This window comes from Caretta caretta, chromosome 20, assembly GCF_965140235.1.
Source record: "Caretta caretta isolate rCarCar2 chromosome 20, rCarCar1.hap1, whole genome shotgun sequence".
Taxonomy (NCBI): Eukaryota; Metazoa; Chordata; order Testudines; family Cheloniidae; genus Caretta; species Caretta caretta.
The window spans coordinates 22,968,399-22,990,898 of NC_134225.1; the positions used below are offsets into that span (position 1 = coordinate 22,968,399).

Consider the following 22,500-nt stretch of genomic DNA (forward strand, 5'->3'; position numbering starts at 1 on the left):
TGACCTGGAGGGGGGGGCCTGGGGCGGTTTTGAGGCCCCTGGTAATTTCTAGCACATCACTCAGAACCCCTGCTCTAACCACTAGCCCCCACTCCCCTCCCAGAGCCAGGGTAGAACCCAGGCGTCCTGGCTCCCAGCCCCCCCCCCCCACTGTAACCATTAGACCCTACTCCCTTCCCAGAGCTGGGGAGAGAACCCAGGAGTCCTGGCTCCCAGCCCCCTGCTCTAACCACTAGCCCCCACTCCCCTCCCAGAGCCAGGGTAGAACCCAGGCGTCCTGGCTCCCAGCCCCCCCCCCTCCCCGAGCTCGGATAGAACCCAGGAGTCCAGGCTCCCTTTCTACCCACGAGGCCCCGCTCCCTGGGCAGAGCCAGGGCGCAGCTGGAGTCTGCGGAGCCCAGCCGCGGGTGCTGCCTGCAGTGCAGGCTCCTGGCGCCAGGTGGCGCGCTCCGGCATTGATTCCCGTGTCGACCGCCTGGCCGAGCAGAAGCTAAAATGACATTTTGGGGGGCGAGGGGGGCCCGAGCTCCCTATCGGCTGCACCAGGAACAACCGGCTGCAGCCTCCAGCCCCGGCCCAGCCCTGAACCTGCCCCCAGCCCTGAGCGCGGCTCCTTAACTTCCAGCCCTTCCAGCACATGGAAGTAGGGGGTAAATCCCGGGGACTCCCCCATCACCCTTCGCTTCCCACATCCTTGCCCAGCTCCCCACTGTGGGATCACAGGGCACTGACCCTGTCCAGACAGGGAGAGAGCGGGGCGGCCTCGCCCACCCTGCTCCAACCACTAGATCCCACTCCTCTCCCAGAGCTGGGGAGAGAACCCAGGAGTCCAGGCCCCCAGCCCCCTCCCCCCCACTCTAACCATTAGACCCTACTCCCTTCCCAGAGCTGGGGAGAGAACCCAGGAGTCCAGGCTCCCAGCCCCACCCCGCCCCAAGCATTAGACCCTACTCCCTTCCCAGAGCTGGGGAGAGAACCCAGGAGTCCTGGCTCCCAGGCCTCTCCTCCCCCTTTAACCACTAGACCCCATTCCCCTTCCAGAGTTGGGGGGGGGGAGTGGGGTCGAATGGGTTAGAACAGGGGGAGGAGGGTTGGAGCCAGGACTCCTGGGTTCTCTCCCCAGCTCTGGGAGGAGAATGGGGTCCAATGGGTTAGAACATGGGGAGGGGGTTGGGAGCCAAGACTCCTGGGTTCTATCCCCAGTGCTGTGACCTCGAAGCATCACGTCCTCTTGAGTGAAAATCCACCTGTTTCAAATGCCCCAGGGTTCAGTCCTGATTCCAAAGTTGCTGCCCCCCAAGTGTGGGGCACTAGGCTTAGCGGGGAAAACGCGGCCCAGAGCAGCGCCTGTCACACGAACTGTGGTAGAGCCCTGCACGGATACAAGATTTGTATCTGCAGCCGATCTGTGATCCGCAAACATGGTCGGAGGAGATTGGCGGCTTGCGGGGCTCTGAACCAGGGCACCAGGTATCTAGGCAGGGAGTGTGGGAAGTGTCTGGCACCAGCAATCCCCTGCTAGCCTCAGCCAATCGTGGCTGGACATGGCTCCTGCTGCCACTGCACCTGGGTCACCCGGAGGGGGTCGCGGTCACACCGGAGCTCTGTGTACACTGCAGCTGCCAGTGAGATGCAGCCACCTCTGGGGTGGGGCGTGGAGGCTGTTTATACAGGGATCCCTCGCCGTGGGTGCACTGAGGGCCTGACCTGGGGCCCCGACCTCTCTCCAAAGAGGGCCAGGCGAGCCCAGCAGGAAGCAGGGAAATGAGTCGCGGTGCAGGAGGGGGCTGGTCTTGTCCCAGTGACCAGGGAGTTGCTCCCCTGCAGCACAGGACGGGGCCCAAGGCTGGAAGAAGGGGCCCAGCGGGGTGGGTGGCTCACGGCACCCACAGCCCTGGCACCGCAGGTAACGAGTCAGGCCCGTCTGCACTACAAAGGGCTTTTAGACCCTCCGTGGCAGGGTTGGTGCGGGGGGATCCTGGCTGCTCCCCCTTTGCTCCCCCCGACTTTCACGTTCAGAGTCACATGACCACCAGCGCTCGGGGGCAGGGCAGGTTCCATGAAGTCCATCCGCCTCCATTCTGCGGGCCCATTAAAATCCTCCTGCTCTGCACTGAGGGGAGGGGGCTGTAAAACAGACCCTCCATTGCAGGCCGGGGCACCCCCAGATTACCCCCCATGGGATCTCAGGCTCCGTGGCCCATTTGGCCCTCAGCGGAGCGAACTGGTGCCCACTGTGCTGGACGTGCCACGAACAGGACTGAGACCCTGCAAACTCCTTTCATGTGGGCTCCAGACAGGAGCAAAGGCCAGTCGCTGCTCCCCAGGGCAAGAGCTGAACCAGCAACCTAAGGGGAAAGGCCCCATCCTCCCGCCCTGGGGACAGGCCCCATGGCCCATTCCCTGCCCCCCTGCGCCAGCCAGTCCCTGCTCTGGGGCTGGATGGGAGCCGGCGCCCCCTAGAGGGGATGGGCCCCATGCCGCATTGCCCGTTAATTTGAGCCCCTCCAGTGAAAGGGCCTAGAGGGGGGTAGAGCAGGGGATCTTGGGAGCGCTTGGCTGCAGGGCCACATTCCCTGTCCGGGTACAAAGTCCCCCTTCCAGGTGCATCTCCCCAGGAGGGCAAAGGGCAGCGACATCCGCACCCAGTCGTCTTCCTATTTCATAGCAACCGGAGCTGCGTAGGCCCTGCCCCGGACAGCTCTGGGGGGCCCTGCTAATGGGGATACAAGCGACACCCGCCCCCCAAAACGGAGGGGGAAGGGACGTGCGGGAAAGGCAGAGAGAGGGGGACCCATACCCCGGCCCTTTACTGCTCCCAACCTCCCCTCCCCAGCCTGCCCCCCGCCCTGTGCTCCTAATCTTCACCTCAGTACCCCCCGCCCCACAGCCCCCCAATTCAGCCCCTCTCTCCGCCCGTGCTCAGCGTCCCCCCGGCCCCCCAGCTCCTGAGCTCAGCGCGCCTCGGAGCGGATGCGCCGCTTCCCCGCCGCGTTCTCGAACCCGAAGGCCGGGGCCGCCGCGTTCCATCCGGCCGGGGGGGAAGCCGGGGACTCTTATTCTGACAGCGGCCGGGCTCTGCTTAGTCATGGTGACTCCCCCCCCCGCCACTCCTCCCCCCCCCAGCCCCAGCCTGCGCCATGGAGGAGCTGAGCCGGGACCGGCCGGGACGAACGGGCGGACCAGGAGGGCAGTGGCCGGGGCCATGGCTGGGTTAGTGGCCCCCCCCGCCCGGCGAGAGGGATCCCCTCTTCCCCGCTCCCCCCGGGCTCATGGGGATCCCCCCAGCCGGGCTCCGGGGCAGGGGATCAGCTTCCCCCCCAGGCTGGAGAGGGGGAATCCCCCCCAGGCTGCACAAGGATCGCCCAGCCCTCCCCCCACTAGCCTGGGCTCCCCCCGGAAATCCCAGGGACCCCCGTGAACTGTGGGGATAAGACCCCTAAATCCTGAGAAGGGGGAGCGGGGGCCTGAGATGCATTTTGGGGGGGTCCATTGAGTTGGGAGCGGGGGAAGGAGAAACGTGGGGGGGTCGCGACCGAACCCCCCCTCCCGGGGGACCAGGGGGCGCTTTGTCTCGGTAGCTTTAACCAGTTGTTTGTCTGGGGGGGGTTGGGGTGCAATGGACCGGAGGGGGAGGGGCTGAATGTAGCTCTCACGGGGTGGTGGCGAATGAAGGTCCCTAGATTGGGGGGGGGGGGATCCCCCAGGCTACCGCTCCACGGGCCCCCAAGAGCCTTCGGGTTCCCAGCGAGGGGGGAGGGTCTGGATGCGGGGGGATTATTCCTGTATTTGGGGTTAACCCCCCCCAGATCCGGTGGCCGAAATAGCTACGTGTGAGCCGAGCTGGGGGAAGGGCCCGATTCGGTGGCTCAGCCCTGCCCCCGGTGCAGGGACCTTGTTTACAACCCCCATGCCCAGCTCCTAGGCAGGTCCGGGGGGGGGGGGGGGGGGCTGTCCACGCGGGGAGGGGGGTGGCGGCGTGGCCTGGTTAATATTTTCCATTTCTGGCTGCATCAGTGAAATTGCAACACGTTGCCTTGGTGGCTGGGGCTCCCCGCCTCACACGCTGCTCCCTCCCCCCCCCCCCCCCCGAATTTCCCAGGCCTTGGTGGGTGCAGGCTGGATAATGCACCGGGGGGGTTGGGGGGTTTGTCCTGGGAGCACGTTGCGGGGCACAGTCTAGCAGGGAGGGGGATAAGGAGTCAGGATTTCTGGGGGATGGGAGCCAGGACTCCTGGGTTCCAACTATGGCCCTGGCAAGGGGCTGGGGCCTAGTGAGTTAGAGGATGGGGGACTGGGATTCAGGACTCCTGGGAGAGCTGGGGCCTAGTGGGATATGCGGGGGACTGGGATTCAGGACTCCTGGGTTCCAGCCCTGGCCCAGGGAGGGAGCTGGGACCTAGTGGGTTAGAGCAGGGGGTGCTGGGAGTCAGAACTCTCGAGTTTTATTCCTGGCTCTGCCCCTGACTTGTAACTTTGGGCAAACTCCTGTCTCGCTCTGTGCCTCAGTTTTCCCATCTATAAAATGGGGGTCATGGTACTGTGCAAGTTAGTGTGTGACTGGGGAACAGGGCCCTGCACTGCCTGCTGCCCCCTGCTGGCTGGCATCCAAATGGCTCTGCTGTGTCATGGGCCCCACACTGCTACCACCTAATGGAGATTTATCTTTGCTGAAGCAGGAGAGGCCTGGTCTCTCCCTGCTGCCCCCCAGCTGTGCCAAGCGCCTGTGCTGGATGCTCCCCTGGTTTGTGAGCCATGCTGGGCCTCCAGGACAGCAGAGGCTGAGTGGGGTGGACGGGATCCACTTTCCTATCAGAACTCTGACGCGGGTTTTCTGTATTGCTCACTTCCCTCCCCTGTGGAGAGCCACACACAAATCAGAATCTAATTGACACCAGGAGCCCGGGGTGACCTAGTGATTAGGACACTGGACTGGGACTCAGGACACCTGGGTTCCATCCCCAGATCTGCCATTGGCCTGCTGGATGAACTTGGGAAGTCACGTCCCCTCTCTGTGTCTCAGTTTACCCTCTCACCTGGTGTCTGTCAATACTGTGAGCTCTTTGGGGCAGGGACTGTCACTCGCTTGCGGCCTGGGCAGCGCCTGGCACAATGGGGCCCTGGTCTCAGCTGGGGTCTCCAGGTGCTACCATGATGCACAGACTAACAAAGGTTAGCTGAGATGGGGAAATTCTGCCTTCTGGCCTGGGCTCCAAACCCAAGCGCGCTGCCAATGGGCACTGGACAGATCTGGTGCCGGGGGATGCGACGGAGAGAGACCTTGCGAGCAGAAATGATCCTTGTGAGTCAGTGAGGGGGATGCTCAGCCTGTTTGGAGGTGGGCATCATTTATTAGGTGTATTATGGTAGCTCCCAGGTGCCCTCCCAGCCATGGCCCAGGCCCCATGGCATTAGGCGCTGTATGTTATTAGGTGTATTACGGTAGCTCCCAAGTCCCATGGCGTTAGGCGCTGTACGTTATTAGGTGTATTACGGTAGCTCCCAGGCCCCATGGTGCTAGGCGCTGTATGTTATTAGGTGTATTACTGTAGCTCCCAGTCCCTCCCAGGCCCCATGGGGCTAGGCACGGCCCACCCGATCTGAGTCTAAGCCAAGCAATAGGGGGGCTGGTGTGTGAGTGGGGGGGGGGGTTGGTCTGTCTGTCTGCAGTTACCTGTATTAACTGCAGCCTCCCCACCTCCGATCCAGCCCCAAACAACCCCCTGTGTTAGCGCTCGGGGCAGGTCCCCTCTAGGCAGTGACTGCTTCAGTGTGAACACACACACCCCTGCTGGGGGGGCCAATCAGCGGGGCTGGCTTTGGGGTCCAGCATCTGTGTTTATAGCCCGGCTAGTGGAGAATGAGCCGGGTTTGCTTCCAGTCAGTTACAGCTGCACAGAGCTGTGGGGGGTGGGGGCGGTGGGGGGGATGCTGCTGATAACAGTGGGACTGCATGGGGCTGTATGGGGAGGGGGTGGTCTCCAGGGCTGCATGGGGGGCTTGCTGGGGGCAGGGGGGCTGCATAGGGGGCTGCTGGGGGTGAGCTTTGGCCCTGCAGACCCTTTTCTTAACCCTGCTGAATTGTTGCCCGGCTGTGCCAGGCGCCCGTGGCCCAGACCTCGCCCTGCGACTGAGCTGGGCCCTCGTTAGCGGTGATTCCTCCTCGTTCATGCTCAGACCCACCACCACCAAACCAGCTCCCAAGAGGGAGCTTGGGGGCCCCCTCTGGCCTGGCCCGCTGGGGGCTGCGGCTGGCCATGCAGGGGGCTCCCTAGAACCATTGGGGATCAGGCTTCTGCTTGCCGGGGGTGGAGAGAGCCCCTTGGTCCAAGCCGGGGTGGAAGGTGGGGCAAGGCCTGGCTGCAGTCCCCGGGCGGAGGGGTGGGGGCTGGTGGCCCCGTCTAACCCGGTGTCTCCCTTCCCCTGCAGGTGTGGCGTTGCTGTACTGCCCCAGGGCTCAGTAAGGCTCCAGACAGTGTAGCCCCCCCCCGCCCCCAGCTCAGTTGCCCCCTGCGATGTGCCCCCGCCGGCCTCGGTGATGTACGCGCCGGAGTGCAAGGCGGAGGTGACGCCGTCTCACCACGGGCATCGCTCGTTCAGCTACACCCTGGAGGAACACACCAAGCAGGCCTTCGGCATCATGAACCAGCTACGGCTGAGCCAGCAGCTGTGTGACGTCACCCTGCGGGTGCGCTACCAGGACGCCCCCCCGGCCGACTTCCAGGCCCACAAGGTGGTGCTGGCCTCCTCCAGCCCCGTCTTCAAGGCCATGTTCACCACGGGGCTGCGGGAGCAGGCCATGGAGGTGGTGCCCATCGAGGGCATCCACCCCAAGGTGATGGAGCGGCTCATCGAGTTCGCCTACACGGCCTCCATCTCGGTGGGCGAGAAGTGCGTGGTGCACGTCATGAACGGCGCCGTCATGTACCAGATCGACAGCGTGGTCAAGGCCTGCTGCGACTTCCTGGTGCAGCAGCTGGACCCCAGCAACGCCATTGGCATCGCCAACTTCGCTGAGCAGATCGGCTGCACCGAGCTGCACCAGCGGGCCCGCGAGTACATCTACATGAACTTTGGGGAGGTGAGCGGGGCGGGGTAGGGCCACGAGGGGCTGTGGGATGGGGGGCGTCATAGATCGACAGCTCAGAGCTACGCCCCGGCTTCCAGCCGTCCCAGGCAGGAGCCCCTCGGTGTGCCAGAGCCCCCAGGGGACCCGCTCTTCCTGCAGGCCTGGCCACGCGGCCCCACAGCCTCCGAGGCTGAGCCTCTGGGCCCTAGCCCTCCTGCTGCCCGCCGTGAGCTGTGCCCGGCGGGTCTGGCTGAGCCAGATGCCTGGGCACAGACCTGGCCCCTCTGTCGGGACCAGCGCGGCTCAGCCAGGGCTGGCAGCGACCCCCAGCCGCGGCCCCCAAGCAGCGACGGGCTCGTTAGCCCCCGGCCTGGGAAGGCCCCAGGTTGGCGCAGAGCAGCGAAGGATCAGACACATGGTCCGTGCGGCCGAGCCAGGGCTCCGCCCGGCCAAGCCACCGTGGGGTTTGTCTGGGCTGGATCTCCGACTCTGTCAGTCCTGGTGAGAGCTGCTGAGCCCCTCTGCGGGCCCATCCCCACGACACCTCCCGGGCCATCGTCCCGGCTCTGCGGAGCCCGGCCCAGGGATTCAGCCCAGTCCTCCAGACTGGGTGCCTGGAGCGGCGATTTAACCCCTCGGTAACCCGTGTCCCAAGCCGAGTCCCTGCCCGGCCTATCAGAATAGCAGACAATTCCCACTTGGCCTCCTCCTCTCTTCCCCTTGGAGGCAGCACGGAGCCGGGTCCCAACCAGGCAAGTTCTGCATTTCCCATCGCCCGGCCTGCCCCACCCACCTGGGTCTGTAGCCCGGTTCCGAGCAGCGTCACGTCCTCTCTGGGGCCTGGGCCCGTAGGTGACACCAGCAGGGTGTGCGGGGAGTTCTCCTGCAGCCTGCTCTTGCCACCCCAAAACCTTTGGGTTTGAAACTGGGCTGGGGTCCTGCCAACCCCCCACCTTCCGTCAGCCCCCTCGGCTGCAGCCCAGGGCCCCTGACCAAGCCTCTCTCGCCGTAAAGCAGCCTCCCAGCTGCTTTACGCTTCCCTTGGCGCCGGGCAGGGCAAAGCTGCCTGGCCTTCCCCCTGCCCTGCTTGGGTCTCGGCCATCCCGGGCTCAGCTCGGCCCCTGCTGGCCCAGGGCGGGCAGGCCGGGTACTGGCTGCCTTGGTCCCAGTACCCAGCATCAGGGAGGGTCCGCCAGAGCGGGCGTGACTCATCTCCCCGCGGAGCTGGGTGGGGGCCACCCCTCATCCCGCCCCACTGCACGTAGCTGCTTGCTGAACGGCCTTTCCCTCGCTCTCCCACCCTGCCAGCCAAGCTATTTGTATTTTGGCTGGCACCTCCCGTCTGAGCTTCTCGCTCCCTGGCAGGGCTTGGCCCAGCCTTCGGCTCTGCCAGGGAGAGCGACTCCGTGGCGCTGAGATGGTGGGGAACCCCCCCACCCAACCCCCCAGCTCTGCCCGGTGTCTGCCCAGCAAGCGGAGCCGGAGGTGGGGCAAATGGCTTCAGGTGCGAATCCTGCCCCGGGTCTCAGCCCTTCGGCCTCCAACGGGCTTTGCAAGGGATCTCTCTGTCCCAGAATCTACCCTCCCCCCACTGGCCACCCCCATCTGCTCCAGAAGAGTTGAGCCCAGGAGCGTTCAGCAAGACTGAGCCCCAGTGCCCAGGCTGGGAGCCCGTCGGCCAGCACCCCTGGTGCCCTGTGGTGCCGGCTGTGTGGCCACTTTGCTCCAAACACTCGGTTCCTGGGGGTGCCGGACACACCCCTGTTCTCATGCCTTGGGCCCCCTGCCCACGTACCCTCCATTGTCCTACAAGTGCTGTCCTGTGGGTCAGGGGTGCTGCTCCCCCTGTTGGGTTTATCTGAATCTCACTGCTGGGGCGCTTCCCCTGGCTCAGGCCCCAGGCTTAGGCCAGTGCCCTTGGGGGCTCTTCATCCCTGGACCTACGCCCGCCTCCCCTGTGGAGCTCCGTCGGCAGAGGGTTGGGGGGCACTCGGAATGTCCCCTCGCCCTCAGGATCCAGCCCTAGCTGAGCGAGGGCGGGGGCTGCAGTGGGGCCTGGGCCTGCCGGGGCGGGGGGGTGCAGGGGCGGAGCTGAGTTGGGGCGGGCCTGCCCCCCCACTGCTGCCAAGGGGCCCATGTGGAGGCAGAGCAGACGCCCCAGCTGACCCCTTGACTTGGGTCCTTGGCACCAGCTGCCTCCATGAGCCCCCCAGCCCTGTTATTGCAGGGTCCCTCTGAGCTGGGCTTGGTCTTGACCCTGCTCCCGTGCGCGTGACAGCAGCACCCTCTAGCGGCTGCAGCCTGCAATAGCAGTTGTGGCTCACAGCCAACCCCCAGGCTCACCCTGTGCCCCCCCAGATCCCCACACTCACCCCCTGTCACGGCCTCTCCCCCCTGCAGGTGGTCAAGCAGGAGGAGTTCTTCAACCTCTCGCACTGCCAGCTGGTGACGCTGATCAGCCGGGACGAGCTGAACGTGCGCTGTGAGTCCGAGGTCTTCCACGCCTGCATCAACTGGGTGAAGTACGACTGCGCCGGGCGGCGGCTCTACGTGCAGGCCCTGCTGCAGGCCGTGCGGTGCCACTCTCTCACCCCCCACTTCCTGCAGACCCAGCTGCAGAAGTGCGAGATCCTGCAGTCGGACGCACGCTGCAAGGACTACCTGGCCCAGATCTTCCAGGAGCTCACCCTGCACAAGCCCACCAAGGGCATGGCCACGCGCGCCCCCAAGGTGGGCCAGCTGATCTACACGGCCGGCGGCTACTTCCGCCAGTCGCTCAGCTACCTGGAGGCCTACAACCCCTGCGACGGCTCCTGGCTCCGGCTGGCGGACCTGCAGGTGCCCCGCAGCGGGCTGGCCGGCTGCGTGGTCGGGGGGCTCCTCTACGCCGTGGGGGGGCGGAACAACTCGCCCGATGGCAACATGGACTCCAACGCCATCGACTGCTACAACCCCATGACCAACCAGTGGTCGCCCTGCGCCCCCATGAGCGTGCCCCGCAACCGCATCGGCGTGGGCGTGATCGACGGCATGATCTACGCCGTGGGCGGCTCACATGGCTGCATCCACCACAACAGTGTGGAGAGGTGAGGCGGCCCCCGCCTGCCCTGTGGAGACGGAAGCAGGCCCTGGGATGGGCCCCAGCAGTCCCGGGCCCCCCACAAGCCAGTGACACAGCCCAGGATTGGGGCCCAGGAGTCCTGGGCCCCATGAACCAGGGGCGGGACCCAGGAGTCCTGGCTCTGGATTTCACGCTGCTGCAGTTAGAGGGCGGTTGGGCCCAAGGTGCCTCGTGAGAGTTCCTGCCCCGCCACGCTCACAGCCAGCCTAGCCAAAGGCTGGCTGAGGACCAGAGGCACCGAGAGGGGAAGGGACTTGCCCAGGGTTTCCCCCCAGGGCAGTGGCATGGCCTCCCTGGGTGCCACTCCAGCACCCTGTGCTGCCTCGCCTGTCCCCTTGGCTTGGGCTCGGGAGCAGGGAGCTCTGCCCGGTGCCCCTGGTTCCGTGCCGCTCCCCGTGCAACCCCTCCGGCCGGTTGCCTCCGCTGGTGTCTGACGTTGCCCTCTGGCCCCCAGGTATGAGCCGGAACGGGACGAGTGGCAGCTAGTGGCACCCATGCTGACACGGAGGATCGGCGTGGGGGTGGCCGTGCTGAACCGTCTCCTCTACGCCGTGGGCGGCTTTGACGGCACCAGCCGGCTCAGCTCGGCCGAGTGCTACTACCCGGAGCGGGACGAGTGGCGCATGATCGCCCCCATGCAGACCATCCGGAGCGGAGCGGGTAAGCGAGGGGCCAGGGCCTTCCTGCTGGCCGTGTGAGGATGAGCAGGGTGTGCGCCCAGGCAGGCCTTGGTGCTGGGGGGCTGGGCTGCAGCCAGCTGGGGAAGGGCTCTCCCTGGGCCTGGCAGCCCTGCAGGGGGTGGGGAGGCATCGCAGGGACCCAGAGCTGGGCCTAACTCAGCTGCTGCTGCCCGTGCAGATTAAGGGGGATTGCCGGTCCCTGTGCCCCCGGCAGAGTTGGCTGGGATGGGTGCACGCTCCCCCCGCCCACCCTGCTGCTCCATGTTCCCACAGGTGTCTGTGCTCTCAACAACTGCATCTACGCCATGGGGGGCTATGACGGCACGGACCAGCTCAACAGCGTGGAGTGCTACGACGTGGAGACAGACAGCTGGGCCTTTGCCGCCCCCATGGGGCACCGGCGCAGTGCGCTGGGCGTCACCGTGCACCAGGGCAAGATCTACGTGCTGGGTGAGTGCTGGGGGGCTGGCCAGCTTCCTCCCACTGCAGGGCAGGAGCGGGGCAGAGACCTGGGCTGGTCCTGCCTCCGGCGCCCACAAGCGTGCACGGCCCACGCCTGCTCCTGGCTCCTGCTGGTGCAGTGGCAGGGCTCGGCTCAGCCCACAGACCCAGTTTAAGCTGTTCGTAGCTGACGGGGGGGCAGGGCCCAAGCCCTCCCCAGCGGGGCAGCAGGCAGCCGAGTGCTGGTAACAGCCACTCTCTCCTCCGCAGGCGGCTACGACGGGCACACCTTCCTGGACAGCGTGGAGTGCTACGACCCCACCAGCGACACGTGGACGGAGGTGACGTGCATGACGTCCGGGCGCAGCGGGGTGGGGGTGGCCATCACCATGGAGCCGTGCCGCAAGCAGGTGGACCAGCTTGACTGCTGCTGGGACGGCCCCCCTCCAGCACAGGGGTCAGTGTTAACCAGCTGGGCCAGGGAGCCCCCTGCTGCTCCCATTCTGCAGGGGGGAGCGTTTTTCCAAGTGCCAAGGGGGGTGGGGGCAGGGAAGTCCTGCCCCCCTCCCAGCAACAACCCCTCCCTCCCCACGCAGCCCCGTGGACCTGGCTCCCCGCCTGCCCTTTAGTTGGGAGATGGGAATGTGGGGTCTTCCCAGCTGCCTCTCGTCTCCCTGATTCCTTCCCCTCCCTCCTCGGGAGGAGCCTCTGTGTGGGGGGGGGCCAAGACGCAGGAGTTGCCCTCTGCACCGCGCCGGGGATCTGCCTCCTGGGCTCGGCCACTCAGCTCTCCTGGCCACAGCAGCTGTACCAGGCCCAGACGTTTTCTGGTGGCTGGAGAGAAACATTCCCCTGTGGGACATGGGGCAGTTCTTCCCCAGGGCTCTGGGCAGCCAGGCTGCAGCTGGAGGAAACGGACGAGCAGCCCCAGCTGCAGTTACCGACTAGCCGAGTGACGTTACCATGCCTGACTTGCCTGGTGTCTCGTCTCACCAGTCACGCTCCAGCCCAAGCTGGGAGATTGGTTTTAATAATTTCAAACGCTGATTGTTACATTAATAAAAAATCCCTTTGTGATTAGCCCCTGGGTCCGTCCTTACTCGTGCTGGTCGAGGCACGAGCCAGCTTTTAGTCGCTCCCGCCATCCAGTGTCCATCCGATCAGTGAGGCTGGCCTGGGGCAGGGTCACCAGGCCGTGTCCACCAGGCTCCACAGGTAGTCACTGACAAAGCACTTGGAGTGCTGGCTGCTGTCGATGTTGATGGGCTGAGCAATGGCTGGGCCATGATGGACTGGGGGGAGGCGGTTAAGGAAACTGACACACGGGTGGTAGCCAGGCAGGTGTCCCCTCCCCCCCTGAAAGGACACTGCCTTTGATCTGGGGGTGTCTGTCCCCCCCTGAAAGGATACTGCCTTTGATCTGGGGGTGCTGACACTCGTAGTCCCAGTCCAGCCGGCTGATCTTGTAATAAAGCTGTGCGATGTACCTGGGGGATGCTGCTGTTAGACCTGGCCCTGCCTGCACGACCCCAGCCAGGTCGCGCAGAGCAAACTCACAGGCTGGATCCCCTTTGTTGGGGCTCAGACCCCTCTAGCAACATGGTGGGGGAGCCAGGCCCCTGAAGGGAGGCTCCATGTGGCTTTTAAGGGACCCCGCAGAGCCCGAGTGTGGTGTTCCAGCCCTTTAGCCCCCGTCCCAGCAGCTGGGAGCCAGCAGCGTGGATCAGAGCGCAGGCTGGGCCGGGTGGCACGTGCAGGGCACCGGCATTCCCCTCCCCGCACTCACATTGCAGAATTGACCATGCCAGTGTCGTCCTCCATGTCGTCCTGCAGTCGCCCGAGCTCGGCCCTCAGCTCCTCCAGCTCCCTCCGCAAGGCAGTATGGCAGGTGGTGAAGGAACCGTGGCTCTGGCTGGTTCCCCTCCCTGCCCTCCAAACCAGCTGGCATTCCACGCACCAGGCTAGTCCCAGCCCCCCACCCCACCCCACCCCCCGACGCTGTCCCAGCCCATGACCTGCTGCTGCCCGCCCACCCCACCCTGGGAGATGCACGGGCCTAGATCTGAGCCTCAGGGTTCACCCAGGGGTGCACTGGACCTGCAAAGCACTGGGCAGTTAGCTACAGGCAACAGCCGAGCGAGCCGGTGCTCTAGGCTCCCGGGCAGGGAAGGATATCTGCTGTCAGCCCTCAGGCTGGTGTCCTCCTCACTGGCTCTCTGCAGCGCCTCTTCCATCGCCAGCACTTTCTGCAGGCTGGTCTGCATCTCCTCTTCCCCCGCCAGGAGTTTCTGAGCCACTTTCTCCTCCGTAGCTAGGAGATCTGCAGTGGGGGAGAGGCAGCCTTTGCCATCAACCCCTAGTCATCTGCTAGGGGCGCTACACACCCTTCTCTGGACCAGCGGGGAGGGGGCCCGACTGGGGGCTGCTGAGCCAGCAGGACCCTTGCACAGAGTGACCCTGATCGACCCCAGCCAATCCACACTGCTCCCTCCACCCGCTGAGGGAGGCGCTTCCATGCAGGTGATGGGTCACAGGGTCCAGCCTGGCGCTACGCTCCCGCATTGGGATTTCTGGTGACCACCCCATGGTTCTTAGCGCTGTAGGGAGCTGAGCCGCTCTCTGATTTGTTCCCACTGAACAGGGAGAGCAAGTCTGTCCCTCTAGGCGTGCAGGCCTCATGGGCTGGGTTTCAGCCCGAGGGATAGCAGCAGCCAAGCTCTAACCGTGCCCCAGGGAGCCGCCTGGCCTGGCAGCACCCCCAACTCAGGTGAGAGGGCTGTGTGTGTGGGGCGAGGGAAGAGCCTGAGTTAACTGCAGTGAGGCCAGACCCTACAAACCACTGGGCTCCCAGGGAACAGCACTTACCTTTAACCAGCTGCGCCGCCGTCAGCTGCGTATCCAGGAGCTTGTCAAACATCTTCTCCTGTTTGTCCAGGCTTCTCTTCAGCAGGTTCCCAGCCCCACCTGCTGCCAGCAGCTTCAGCAGCTCCTTGCTCACCTCCTCCATCTCCTGCATTTGTTCATTCATCATGGCTGTCAGCGGCCACTCCCCAGACTCAGAGGCACTGAGGCAAAAGAGCAGGGTATGAGAGAGACACTGTACTTCTTCCAGTACCGTCCCGCCCCTCACACACCTCCTGTTCCTTTACCCACAGTTCCCTCTGGCCCCATCAGGCCTGAGCCACCTCCCCCATGGTCCTGAACTCATTTAAATGGCTCCTTTTCATGACCCCTGGCCCAACTGTGTCGTTCTGAGGGCTTGTCTCCCCTGGCATTTTACAGCGCTGCAACTTTCTCGCTCAGGTGTGTGAAAAAACACCCCCGAGTGCAGCAAGTTTCAGCGCTGTAAAGCGCCAGTGTAAACAGTGCCCCAGCGCTGGGAGCCGTGCCCCACGTGGAAGTCGGTTTTTTTAGAGTGCTGGGAGAGCTCTCTCCCTCCGCTCTGCTGTGACTACACAAGCCACGGTAAAGCGCTGCCGCGGCCAGTGTAGACTAGCCCACCCACTGGCTAGTGCGAGGCAGCTCTGGTTAGGGCCCCACAGATGGCAGAGGTGGAAAAGGCCTCCCTGGCTTAGTTAAGGTGGGACGCAGCATCTCCCTACCAAGGGTCTCTCTAGCTCCATGATGAATCACTGCAGAGGGGGCTTCACTCCCCAGTTGTTAACTGTCCACAGCTGCTCGCTGCCCTGCTGTCTCCCAGGGCTTGGCTCCATTGCCATGTCAATGCAAGTTAGCGCTTAAGATCATAAGAATGGCCAGACTAGGTCAGGCTAATAGTCCAGCTAACCCAACATCCAGTCCCAACATCAGGTCCCAGCTTCTGGCAGGCAGAGGTTTAGGGACACTCAGAGCATGGAGCTGCGTCCCTGCCCATCCTGGCTAACTGCCACTGAGGGATCCATCCTCCGGGAACTCAGCTAATACTGTTTGGAACCCAGTTATACTTTGGCCTTCACACCGTCCCCTGGCAGTGAGTTCCACGGGTTGACTGTGTGTTGTGGGAAGTGGAACTTCCTTATGCTTGCTGCCTATTGGTTCCACTGGGTGACCCCTAGTTCTTGACGGGGTAAACAACACTTCCTTGCTCACCTTCCCTGCCCCACCTGTGACTTTACAGGCCTCTCGCACCCCCCCCCCTCCTCTCTGCTCCAAGCCCCCCCCCGCTAATCTCGCCTCCCACCCCCTCGCCTTTCTGCTGCTCTTCCCTGCATCTTTTCCAGTGCTAGCTCCTCCTTCTGGAGATGGGGCCGGGGGCGCCCCAGCGATTCGTCCAGAGACAACGGGACAGTTTCTGTCCTAGTCCGGATCCCGCACCCAAGGCTCCTAACGGCCGGCTCGGTTTTCACTGCTGCGGCTGCGGCTGTGGGGGGGGGGGGTGGGGTGGGGGGGCGTGCGGGGGTGTCGGGGCACGGGGGGGCCGCGGGGGGGTTGGCGGGCCGGAAGGGCGCGGGGGCTGGGCCAGGGGGGTGGCGGGCCACGGGGATGGGGGGGGGCGCGCGGGGGGTGCCGGGTCGGGGGGGGTCGCGCGAGGGGGCCGGGGGGGTTGGCGGGCTGGGGGGAGCGCGCGGGAGTGTTGGGCCGGGGGGGGGACACGGGGGGGTTGGCGGGCCGGGGGGAACGCGAGGGGCCCGGGGAGGGACACGGGGGGGGGTTGGCGGGCCGGGGGGGTCGCGCGAGAGGGCCGGGGGGGCGCGGGGGGGTTGGCGGGCTGGGGGGGCGCGCGGGAGTGTCGGGCCGGGGGGGGGCGCGCGGGGGTTGGCGGGCCGGGGGGGGCGCGCGGGGGGGGGGGTTGGCGGGAGTGTCGGGCCAGGGGGGACACGGGGGGGTTGGCGGGCCTGGGGGAACGCGAGGGGCCCGGGGGGGGGGGGGACACGGGGGGGGGGTTGGCGGGAGTGTCGGGCCGGGGGGGCGCGGGGGGGTTGGCGGGCCGGGGGGAACGCGAGGGGCCCGGGGGGGGGGGACACGGGGGGGGGGTTGGCGGGCCGGGGGGGTCGCGCGGGAGTGTCGGGCCGGGGGGGGGCGCGGGGGGGTTGGCGGGCCTGGGGGAACGCGAGGGGCCCGGGGGGGGACACGGGGGGGGGTTGGCGGGAGTGTCGGGCCGGGGGGGGCGCGGGGGGGTTGGCGGGCCGGGGGGAACGCGAGGGGCCCGGGGGGGGGGGACACGGGGGGGGTTGGCGGGCCGGGGGGAACGCGAGGGGGCCCGGGGGGGGTTGGCGGGCCGGGGGGGTCGCGCGGGAGTGTCGGGCCGGGGGGGGCGCGGGGGGGTTGGCGGGCCTGGGGGAACGCGAGGGGCCCGGGGGGGGGGACACGGGGGGGGGGTTGGCGGGCCGGGGGGGTCGCGCGGGAGTGTCGGGCCGGGGGGGGGCGCGGGGGGGTTGGCGGGCCTGGGGGAACGCGAGGGGCCCGGGGGGGGACACGGGGGGGGGTTGGCGGGAGTGTCGGGCCGGGGGGGGCGCGGGGGGGTTGGCGGGCCGGGGGGAACGCGAGGGGCCCGGGGGGGGGGGACACGGGGGGGGGTTGGCGGGCCGGGGGGAACGCGAGGGGGCCCGGGGGGGGTTGGCGGGCCGGGGGGGTCGCGCGGGAGTGTCGGGCCGGGGGGGGCGCGGGGGGGTTGGCGGGCCTGGGGGAACGCGAGGGGCCCGGCGGGGGGACACGGGGGGGGTTTGGCGGGAGTGTCGGGCCGGGGGGGGGCGCGGGGGGGTTGGCGGGCCTGGGGGAACGCGAGGGGCCCGGGGGGGGGCGCGGGGGGGGGTTGGCGGGAGTGTCGGGCCGGGGGGGGGGCGCGGGGGGGTTGGCGGGAGTGTCGGGCCGGGGGGACACGGGGGGGGGTTGGCGGGAGTGTCGGGCCGGGGGGGGCCCGGGGGGGGTTGGCGGGAGTGTCGGGCCGGGGGGGCGCGGGGGGGGGGTTGGCGGGAGTGTCGGGCCGGGGGGGGTGCGGGGGGGGTTGGCGGGAGTGTCGGGCCGGGGGGACACGGGGGGGGGGTTGGCGGGAGTGTCGGGCCGGGGGGGCGCGGGGGGGGTTGGCGGGAGTGTCGGGCCGGGGGGGGGCGCGGGGGGGTTGGCGGGAGTGTCGGGCCGGGGGGGGCCCGGGGGGGTTGGCGGGAGTGTCGGGCCGGGGGGGGGCCCGGGGGGGGGTTGGCGGGAGTGTCGGGCCGGGGGGGGCCCGGGGGGGTTGGCGGGAGTGTCGGGCCGGGGGGGGCCCGGGGGGGGGTTGGCGGGAGTGTCGGGCCGGGGGGGGGCGCGGGGGGGTTGGCGGGAGTGTCGGGCCGGGGGGGGGGCGCGGGGGGGGTTGGCGGGAGTGTCGGGCCGGGGGGGCGCGGGGGGGTTGGCGGGAGTGTCGGGCCGGGGGGGGGGCGCGGGGGGGGGTTGGCGGGAGTGTCGGGCCGGGGGGGCGCGGGGGGGGGGGTTGGCGGGAGTGTCGGGCCGGGGGGACACGGGGGGGGGGTTGGCGGGAGTGTCGGGCCGGGGGGACACGGGGGGGGGGTTGGCGGGAGTGTCGGGCCGGGGGGACACGGGGGGGGGTTGGCGGGAGTGTCGGGCCGGGGGGGGGCGCGGGGGGGTTGGCGGGAGTGTCGGGCCGGGGGGACACGGGGGGGGGGGTTGGCGGGAGTGTCGGGCCGGGGGGGGGCGCGGGGGGGGGGCCGGGGGGAGGGGCGGTGTCAGGGCCCCGCGCTCACCTCAAGCCGCTCGTCCGGGCGCTCTGGTGAGGAGGCGGGACCTAGCCACCTCCGTCCCGCCCCCACCTCCTGGCCATTGGCCTGGGCGGCCGGCGCTCTCGCCACGGATTGGCCGCCCCGCCCCGCCTCGCCCAATCGGAGCCCACCCGCCTGGCTCGCGCCGCTTTTGAAAAAAAGACTGGTGGTTGTTGACTTTACGCGCGCGCAGTGCGGGGGGGGGGGCTCATTCGCCCGCCCCGCCCCTGCCCCGTGCGCATGCGCTCCTCCCTGTTTTCCCCGCTCAGAGCGGTTCTTAGCCCGAGCTGCCACCAGGGGGCGGCAGAGAACGCGGCCCAGCGCGGGGGCAGGCCCCATGGGAGAGCCACGTGGCCAGGCCCTGCAAGGGGCGGGGCGGGGCGGGGTCAACACGGGACCACGTGGCTCGCACGGGGCGCCTGGGACTTGGGGGGCCGGGCCCCCCCCAAGCCAGGTTCCCCCAAGGGCTGGTGTGAGGCCCAGTGAGAGCTGTAACCCCCCCGCCCCGGCCTGGGCCTTGGCCCCTGGGGGGCAGAGTTCTGGGGACCCTCGAAGGGACGTGGCCCCCCGGCCGCCCGTGTGGGCACCGGCGACAGCTGCCCCCCAACCCCCCCGTCCCGGAGCTGCCCCCCAACCCCCCCGCCCCGGAGCTGCCCCCCGTCCCCCTGGCTGTGGCCTGGCGGCTCGTGCGGCCGGGCCTGGGGGGCACAGCCGGGCTGGTCACGGGGACCTGGGGCGCGGCCCCGTTGGCGACGCGCCGGGCTCTGTCCCTGAAACCCCGGCTCCGGCTGCCCCGCGGGCCCGGGCGGGTTTGGGGTGCCCAGGAACAAGGCCGGCCTGGGCCTCGGGGCTGAGAAGCGTCCGGCTCTGGCCCCAGGGCCCAGAAAGGCTCCAAAAGCCGGCGGCTGATAAGAAGCCCCCCCTCAGCCGTTTTACAGAAACTCCCGATTCAGTCTCTTGCGTTTGGTGAGCCTGGCGCAGGCGTTTTGAACAGTTGGGGGTGGCCATACGGCCAGGCAGACCTGGGGGGGAAGGGGCTGCAGGCCCCCCTCCCACAGAACTGCCCCTACACCTCCCCCAGGCCTGAGCCGGGAGCCCGCAGCCCCCAGGGCTGGGAATGGGGCCACCAGCAGCTAGCCAAGCCGCCGGCTTTGTAACTCCCCAGCCCGTGCCAGGTTTGGGTCGCAGGGTGGGTGCTGCACAGAAGCTGGGGGGGGTGCGGGCTTGGGGACTTTGTAAGAAAAGTGACCCCGCCCCCCCCCCATGGATGCACAGGCTGGCCTGGAGACCAACCCCCCCGAGCTGCCCATGGCGCACCCCCCCTTCACATACCCAGCGGCACACCCTACCCCAGCCACCTCCCCCTCAGGCAGATGCTCAGCGGCACCCCACCCCCAGACGTGCCCAGACACCCCAACCCCCGTGGGGAAGCCAGAGGCCAGAGGCAAGGTCCCTTCCTCCTGGTTTTATTGTGAGCTCCGCAGCTCCGAGAGGGAGACCGCAAGGAGATGGCCAAGGAGGAGCTGTTACACCAGATACAGACGCGGGGGGAGAGGGAGCTCAGATCCTGGGGAGGGGGCTCAGCCCCCCCCCCGGCCCACGCTGGGGGACGGGCTGTCTTGTTTGAGTGGGGGGTCATTTACAGCTGCTATTCACAGTATGTACAGAACAAAACCGACCCGACCGACGCACCGAACCAAACCGCGTACAAAAATAAAGGCTCTACGGGGCGGGCGCCACCCGACCCCCGCTCCGGCCACACCCCGGCTGGCGGAAAATCAAAATCCATCGCTACAGTACAGTGTTCAGACATGGCACCGCTCCCCCCAGTCGGCCACGGCCCCACCCGGGCACTAGCTGGGGCCGCCCGCATGGCTTGCGCCTGCCCCGGGCCCACGCCCAGTGGCACATCGCTTGGGTGGGCCCTGCCCCTGTTCCTCATCCCCCCAGCCCCACTCTTGTCCCAGGCACCCTCACAGGGCAGCCTCCGGCCTGAGGACCCCAAGGTGCTGGCCCCAGGGGACGAGCCCCAGGAGACGCTGCACCCAAGGGCTTTTGTTCGGAAGCTCATGGTAGGGGCACCAGCCCCAGCCTGCTCCCATTCCCCTGCCCCCTCGCTCCCGGAGGACATTTGCCATGCGACTGCCCCCTCCCAACTCAATGGAGAGAAACTCTGATTTCCTGCGGGGCGAGGGGGGGGGGGGTCACCCTGACGTAACCCCAGAGATCAGCCCCGCAGAACGAGCCCCGCGTGTCTTGCAGACAGAACCGGGCAGGTGCAGACGTGGCGAGTGGGACCAAGGGGGGGGGGGGGAAGCTGCCCCCCCCCATTTAGCACAGGGACACCCTGAGGAAATGGTTCTAAAACCCCAGCTCCAGCTGCCCCCACCAGATGCTGGACATTCGGGGGGGGGGGGGGGGGGGGAGCCAGGGAAGGCAGAAGCCAGGGGGCCCAGTTCCCATTTGCCGGGGGTGGTGTCCCGCGTCTGCACTAGCCCAGTTGGCTCCTGCTGAGGCCTGGTTGGTGCAGAGCCCCAGAGAGCCAGGCTGCAGCGCTGCCCGCCAGGGTCTACGAGGCCATGGCCAGAGGGGGGCGCTTGTTCCGCTCTCCCCCCACACCGTCGGCCCCGTGTTCCCACCAGCGCAGGGAGAGGTCCGGGGGCTTCGGCGCTCGAGGGGGGTCAGTTAAAGCCCTCGGGAGCCGGGCGCTCTGGCTTCCTGCTGGCCCCGGATCCTCTCGCAGGGCCAGAGTCCCGAGGGTGCACAGGGGTCGGGTGCCTAACGTTGCAGAGGGCACCAAGCAGGAGCCCCAAAGGACAGTCCGGAGCCCAGCACCCACTGAATCCGGCTTTGGCACCTTCGACTATCCCCTGGGCGCCTCCCTGCAGCGGTGGTGCCCGTAGCCCGTCAGCTGCCAGCTGAGGGGGGTGGGGGGGGTTGGCAAGTCAACTCAAAGGGAAGCGAAGCTGCTTCCCAGCTGCTCAGGGGGTGGGGGGGCAGGGGAGCAGGTGGCTGATACATTCAGTCCATGCGGCCGGAGCGCCGTATTTGTGCAAACGGATGAAGAGAGGAAGACTTGGCTGGCTGGGCACTCGAGAGCTTCGAGGGCGGGGGTTGGAGCTTCGCCGTTTAGTTCCCCCTTTTCAAAAGTTAACCCCCCTCTCATCCTCCTGGGAAAGGGGGGGCTATGGCCTCAGTGGGGGAGGGGAAAGAGGGGGACGAAATGAACCCCCGAGCAATGGGAGAAAAAAAATCTGATTACAGAAAAATAAAACAACTTTTCTCCCCTCCCCAACTTTCCAAAAATAATAATTAATTTACAATAAATTACCAGGTGCGTTAAAAATAACCCAGACCCCACAACCATCCCCTCCCTTCGTAGTAATAAATTAAAATAATAATAGCCACCCTTGTGCGGCCTGGAGCAGCCCGCAGCGTTGGCACAAAGACCCCGGCCAGAACTAGCCTGGCAGAGGGGTCACAGCTAGGACAGTGTGCAGGGCTGGGGGGGGCAGCAGAGTCAGCTGCCCCCCCGTGCGCCGATTCTGCTCTGTGTTCATTCCTGATTGTTTAAAAAAATATATCTCTGAAGGCCGCGGGGTGAGGGGGACCCGAATGGAAAGCGAAAAGCACCCACTGCCCCGGCCCCCCCGGCTGCTCCAAATCAAAAATCATCCGAACGAATCCGTAAAAAAACCAGCAAACCCCGAAGACGAGAAATGGAAGAGTCCAGAGGGCTTGGAGCTCCGCTGTGGCGGGGCCATGCCCGGGGGCCGACCCACCTCTACAGTAGCTGTGTGTGTTCCCTTTTTTTGTGGTTTGGTTTTTTAGAAGTTTTTCTTTTTTTTTCTTTTTCTTTTTTTTGTTGTTGTAAAAAATACAATAAAAATCCTCCCAACTAAAACCAAAATTAAATTAAATGGAGTTTTTTTGTTGGTTCCCCCCCCCCCAAAAGAGTCCATGGCGGGGGGTGCAGGTGTGTGGCTTTCGTTTCGTTTTCCGCCGGGCGGCTGAGTTGAAGCCCAGAGTCACGGTGCCCCCGGGGCTGTGTCGTGTGTCAGTCCGTTCTGCCCGCCCCGCTCCTCCGGGGACAGGCAGGGGGGCTCCTCCTCCGCAGTGGAGAAGCTGTTGTCCTCGTGGTCCGGGCTGCTCCGGTCCGGGTCCGACTGATCCGACTCCTCACCCTCCTCCTCCAGCGTCAGTTCGAACTGGAATTTCTCCAGGCAGGCCTCCTCGTCCTTGTCCTGGTCGTCGGGGGGCGGGGAGGGGCTCTGCGGGATCATGCTGTGGTACCAGTCCCGGTTGTCCTCCAGGGTGTCGAGGATTTCCTGGGCGTCGGGGTGCACCAGGTCCGCCCACGTCTCCCACAGCGGGTGAACGATGTAGTCGATGAAGCCCACCTGAAAGGCAGACCCAGGGAGGTGAGAATCAGAGCAGCTGGGATCTGGGCAGCGCCCGGCACAACGGGGCCTGAATCTCAGCCAGGGCCCTGGTCCC

At 66.9% G+C, this 22,500-nt stretch overlaps 3 protein-coding genes across 13 annotated transcripts in view; 1 reads left to right on the plus strand and 2 right to left on the minus strand.

Moving 5' to 3' along the window:
• The first annotated feature begins 3,105 nt into the window (after positions 1 to 3,105).
• KEAP1 (kelch like ECH associated protein 1) lies at positions 3,106 to 12,391 on the plus strand. The gene is made up of 6 exons (XM_048831451.2): positions 3,106 to 3,213; positions 6,430 to 7,081; positions 9,470 to 10,155; positions 10,645 to 10,850; positions 11,144 to 11,320; positions 11,582 to 12,391. The coding sequence occupies exons 2-6, from the start codon at positions 6,539 to 6,541 to the stop codon at positions 11,938 to 11,940; spliced, it is 1,971 nt and encodes a 656-aa protein (XP_048687408.1). The 5' UTR covers positions 3,106 to 3,213; positions 6,430 to 6,538; the 3' UTR covers positions 11,941 to 12,391.
• On the minus strand, positions 12,326 to 18,097 carry SPC24 (SPC24 component of NDC80 kinetochore complex). Of its 3 annotated transcripts, none has more exons than XM_048831503.2 (6): positions 17,989 to 18,097; positions 14,177 to 14,376; positions 13,487 to 13,631; positions 13,098 to 13,190; positions 12,680 to 12,798; positions 12,326 to 12,603 (listed from the first exon to the last, which is right to left on the minus strand). In XM_048831503.2, exons 2-6 carry the CDS (start codon positions 14,340 to 14,342, stop codon positions 12,497 to 12,499), a joined length of 630 nt encoding a protein of 209 aa, XP_048687460.1. In that variant the 5' UTR covers positions 14,343 to 14,376; positions 17,989 to 18,097; the 3' UTR covers positions 12,326 to 12,496. The 3 variants fall into 3 exon arrangements, with proteins under 3 accessions (XP_048687460.1, XP_048687462.1, XP_048687461.1); XM_048831505.2 differs by having other exon boundaries at positions 12,722 to 12,798; positions 17,989 to 18,096; XM_048831504.2 differs by lacking the exon at positions 17,989 to 18,097 and adding an exon at positions 14,914 to 15,396.
• Positions 18,098 to 19,453: 1,356 nt separating this feature from the next.
• Positions 19,454 to 22,500, minus strand: part of PDE4A (phosphodiesterase 4A) — a 152,666-nt gene continuing 149,619 nt past the window's right edge. For all 9 annotated transcript variants that reach the window (XM_075121470.1, XM_075121469.1, XM_048831442.2 and 6 more), the window contains one exon: positions 19,454 to 22,403. In XM_075121470.1, coding sequence (XP_074977571.1) covers positions 22,032 to 22,403 — 372 coding nt within the window. In that variant the 3' untranslated portion in view covers positions 19,454 to 22,031. The remainder of the gene's footprint in view (positions 22,404 to 22,500) is intronic.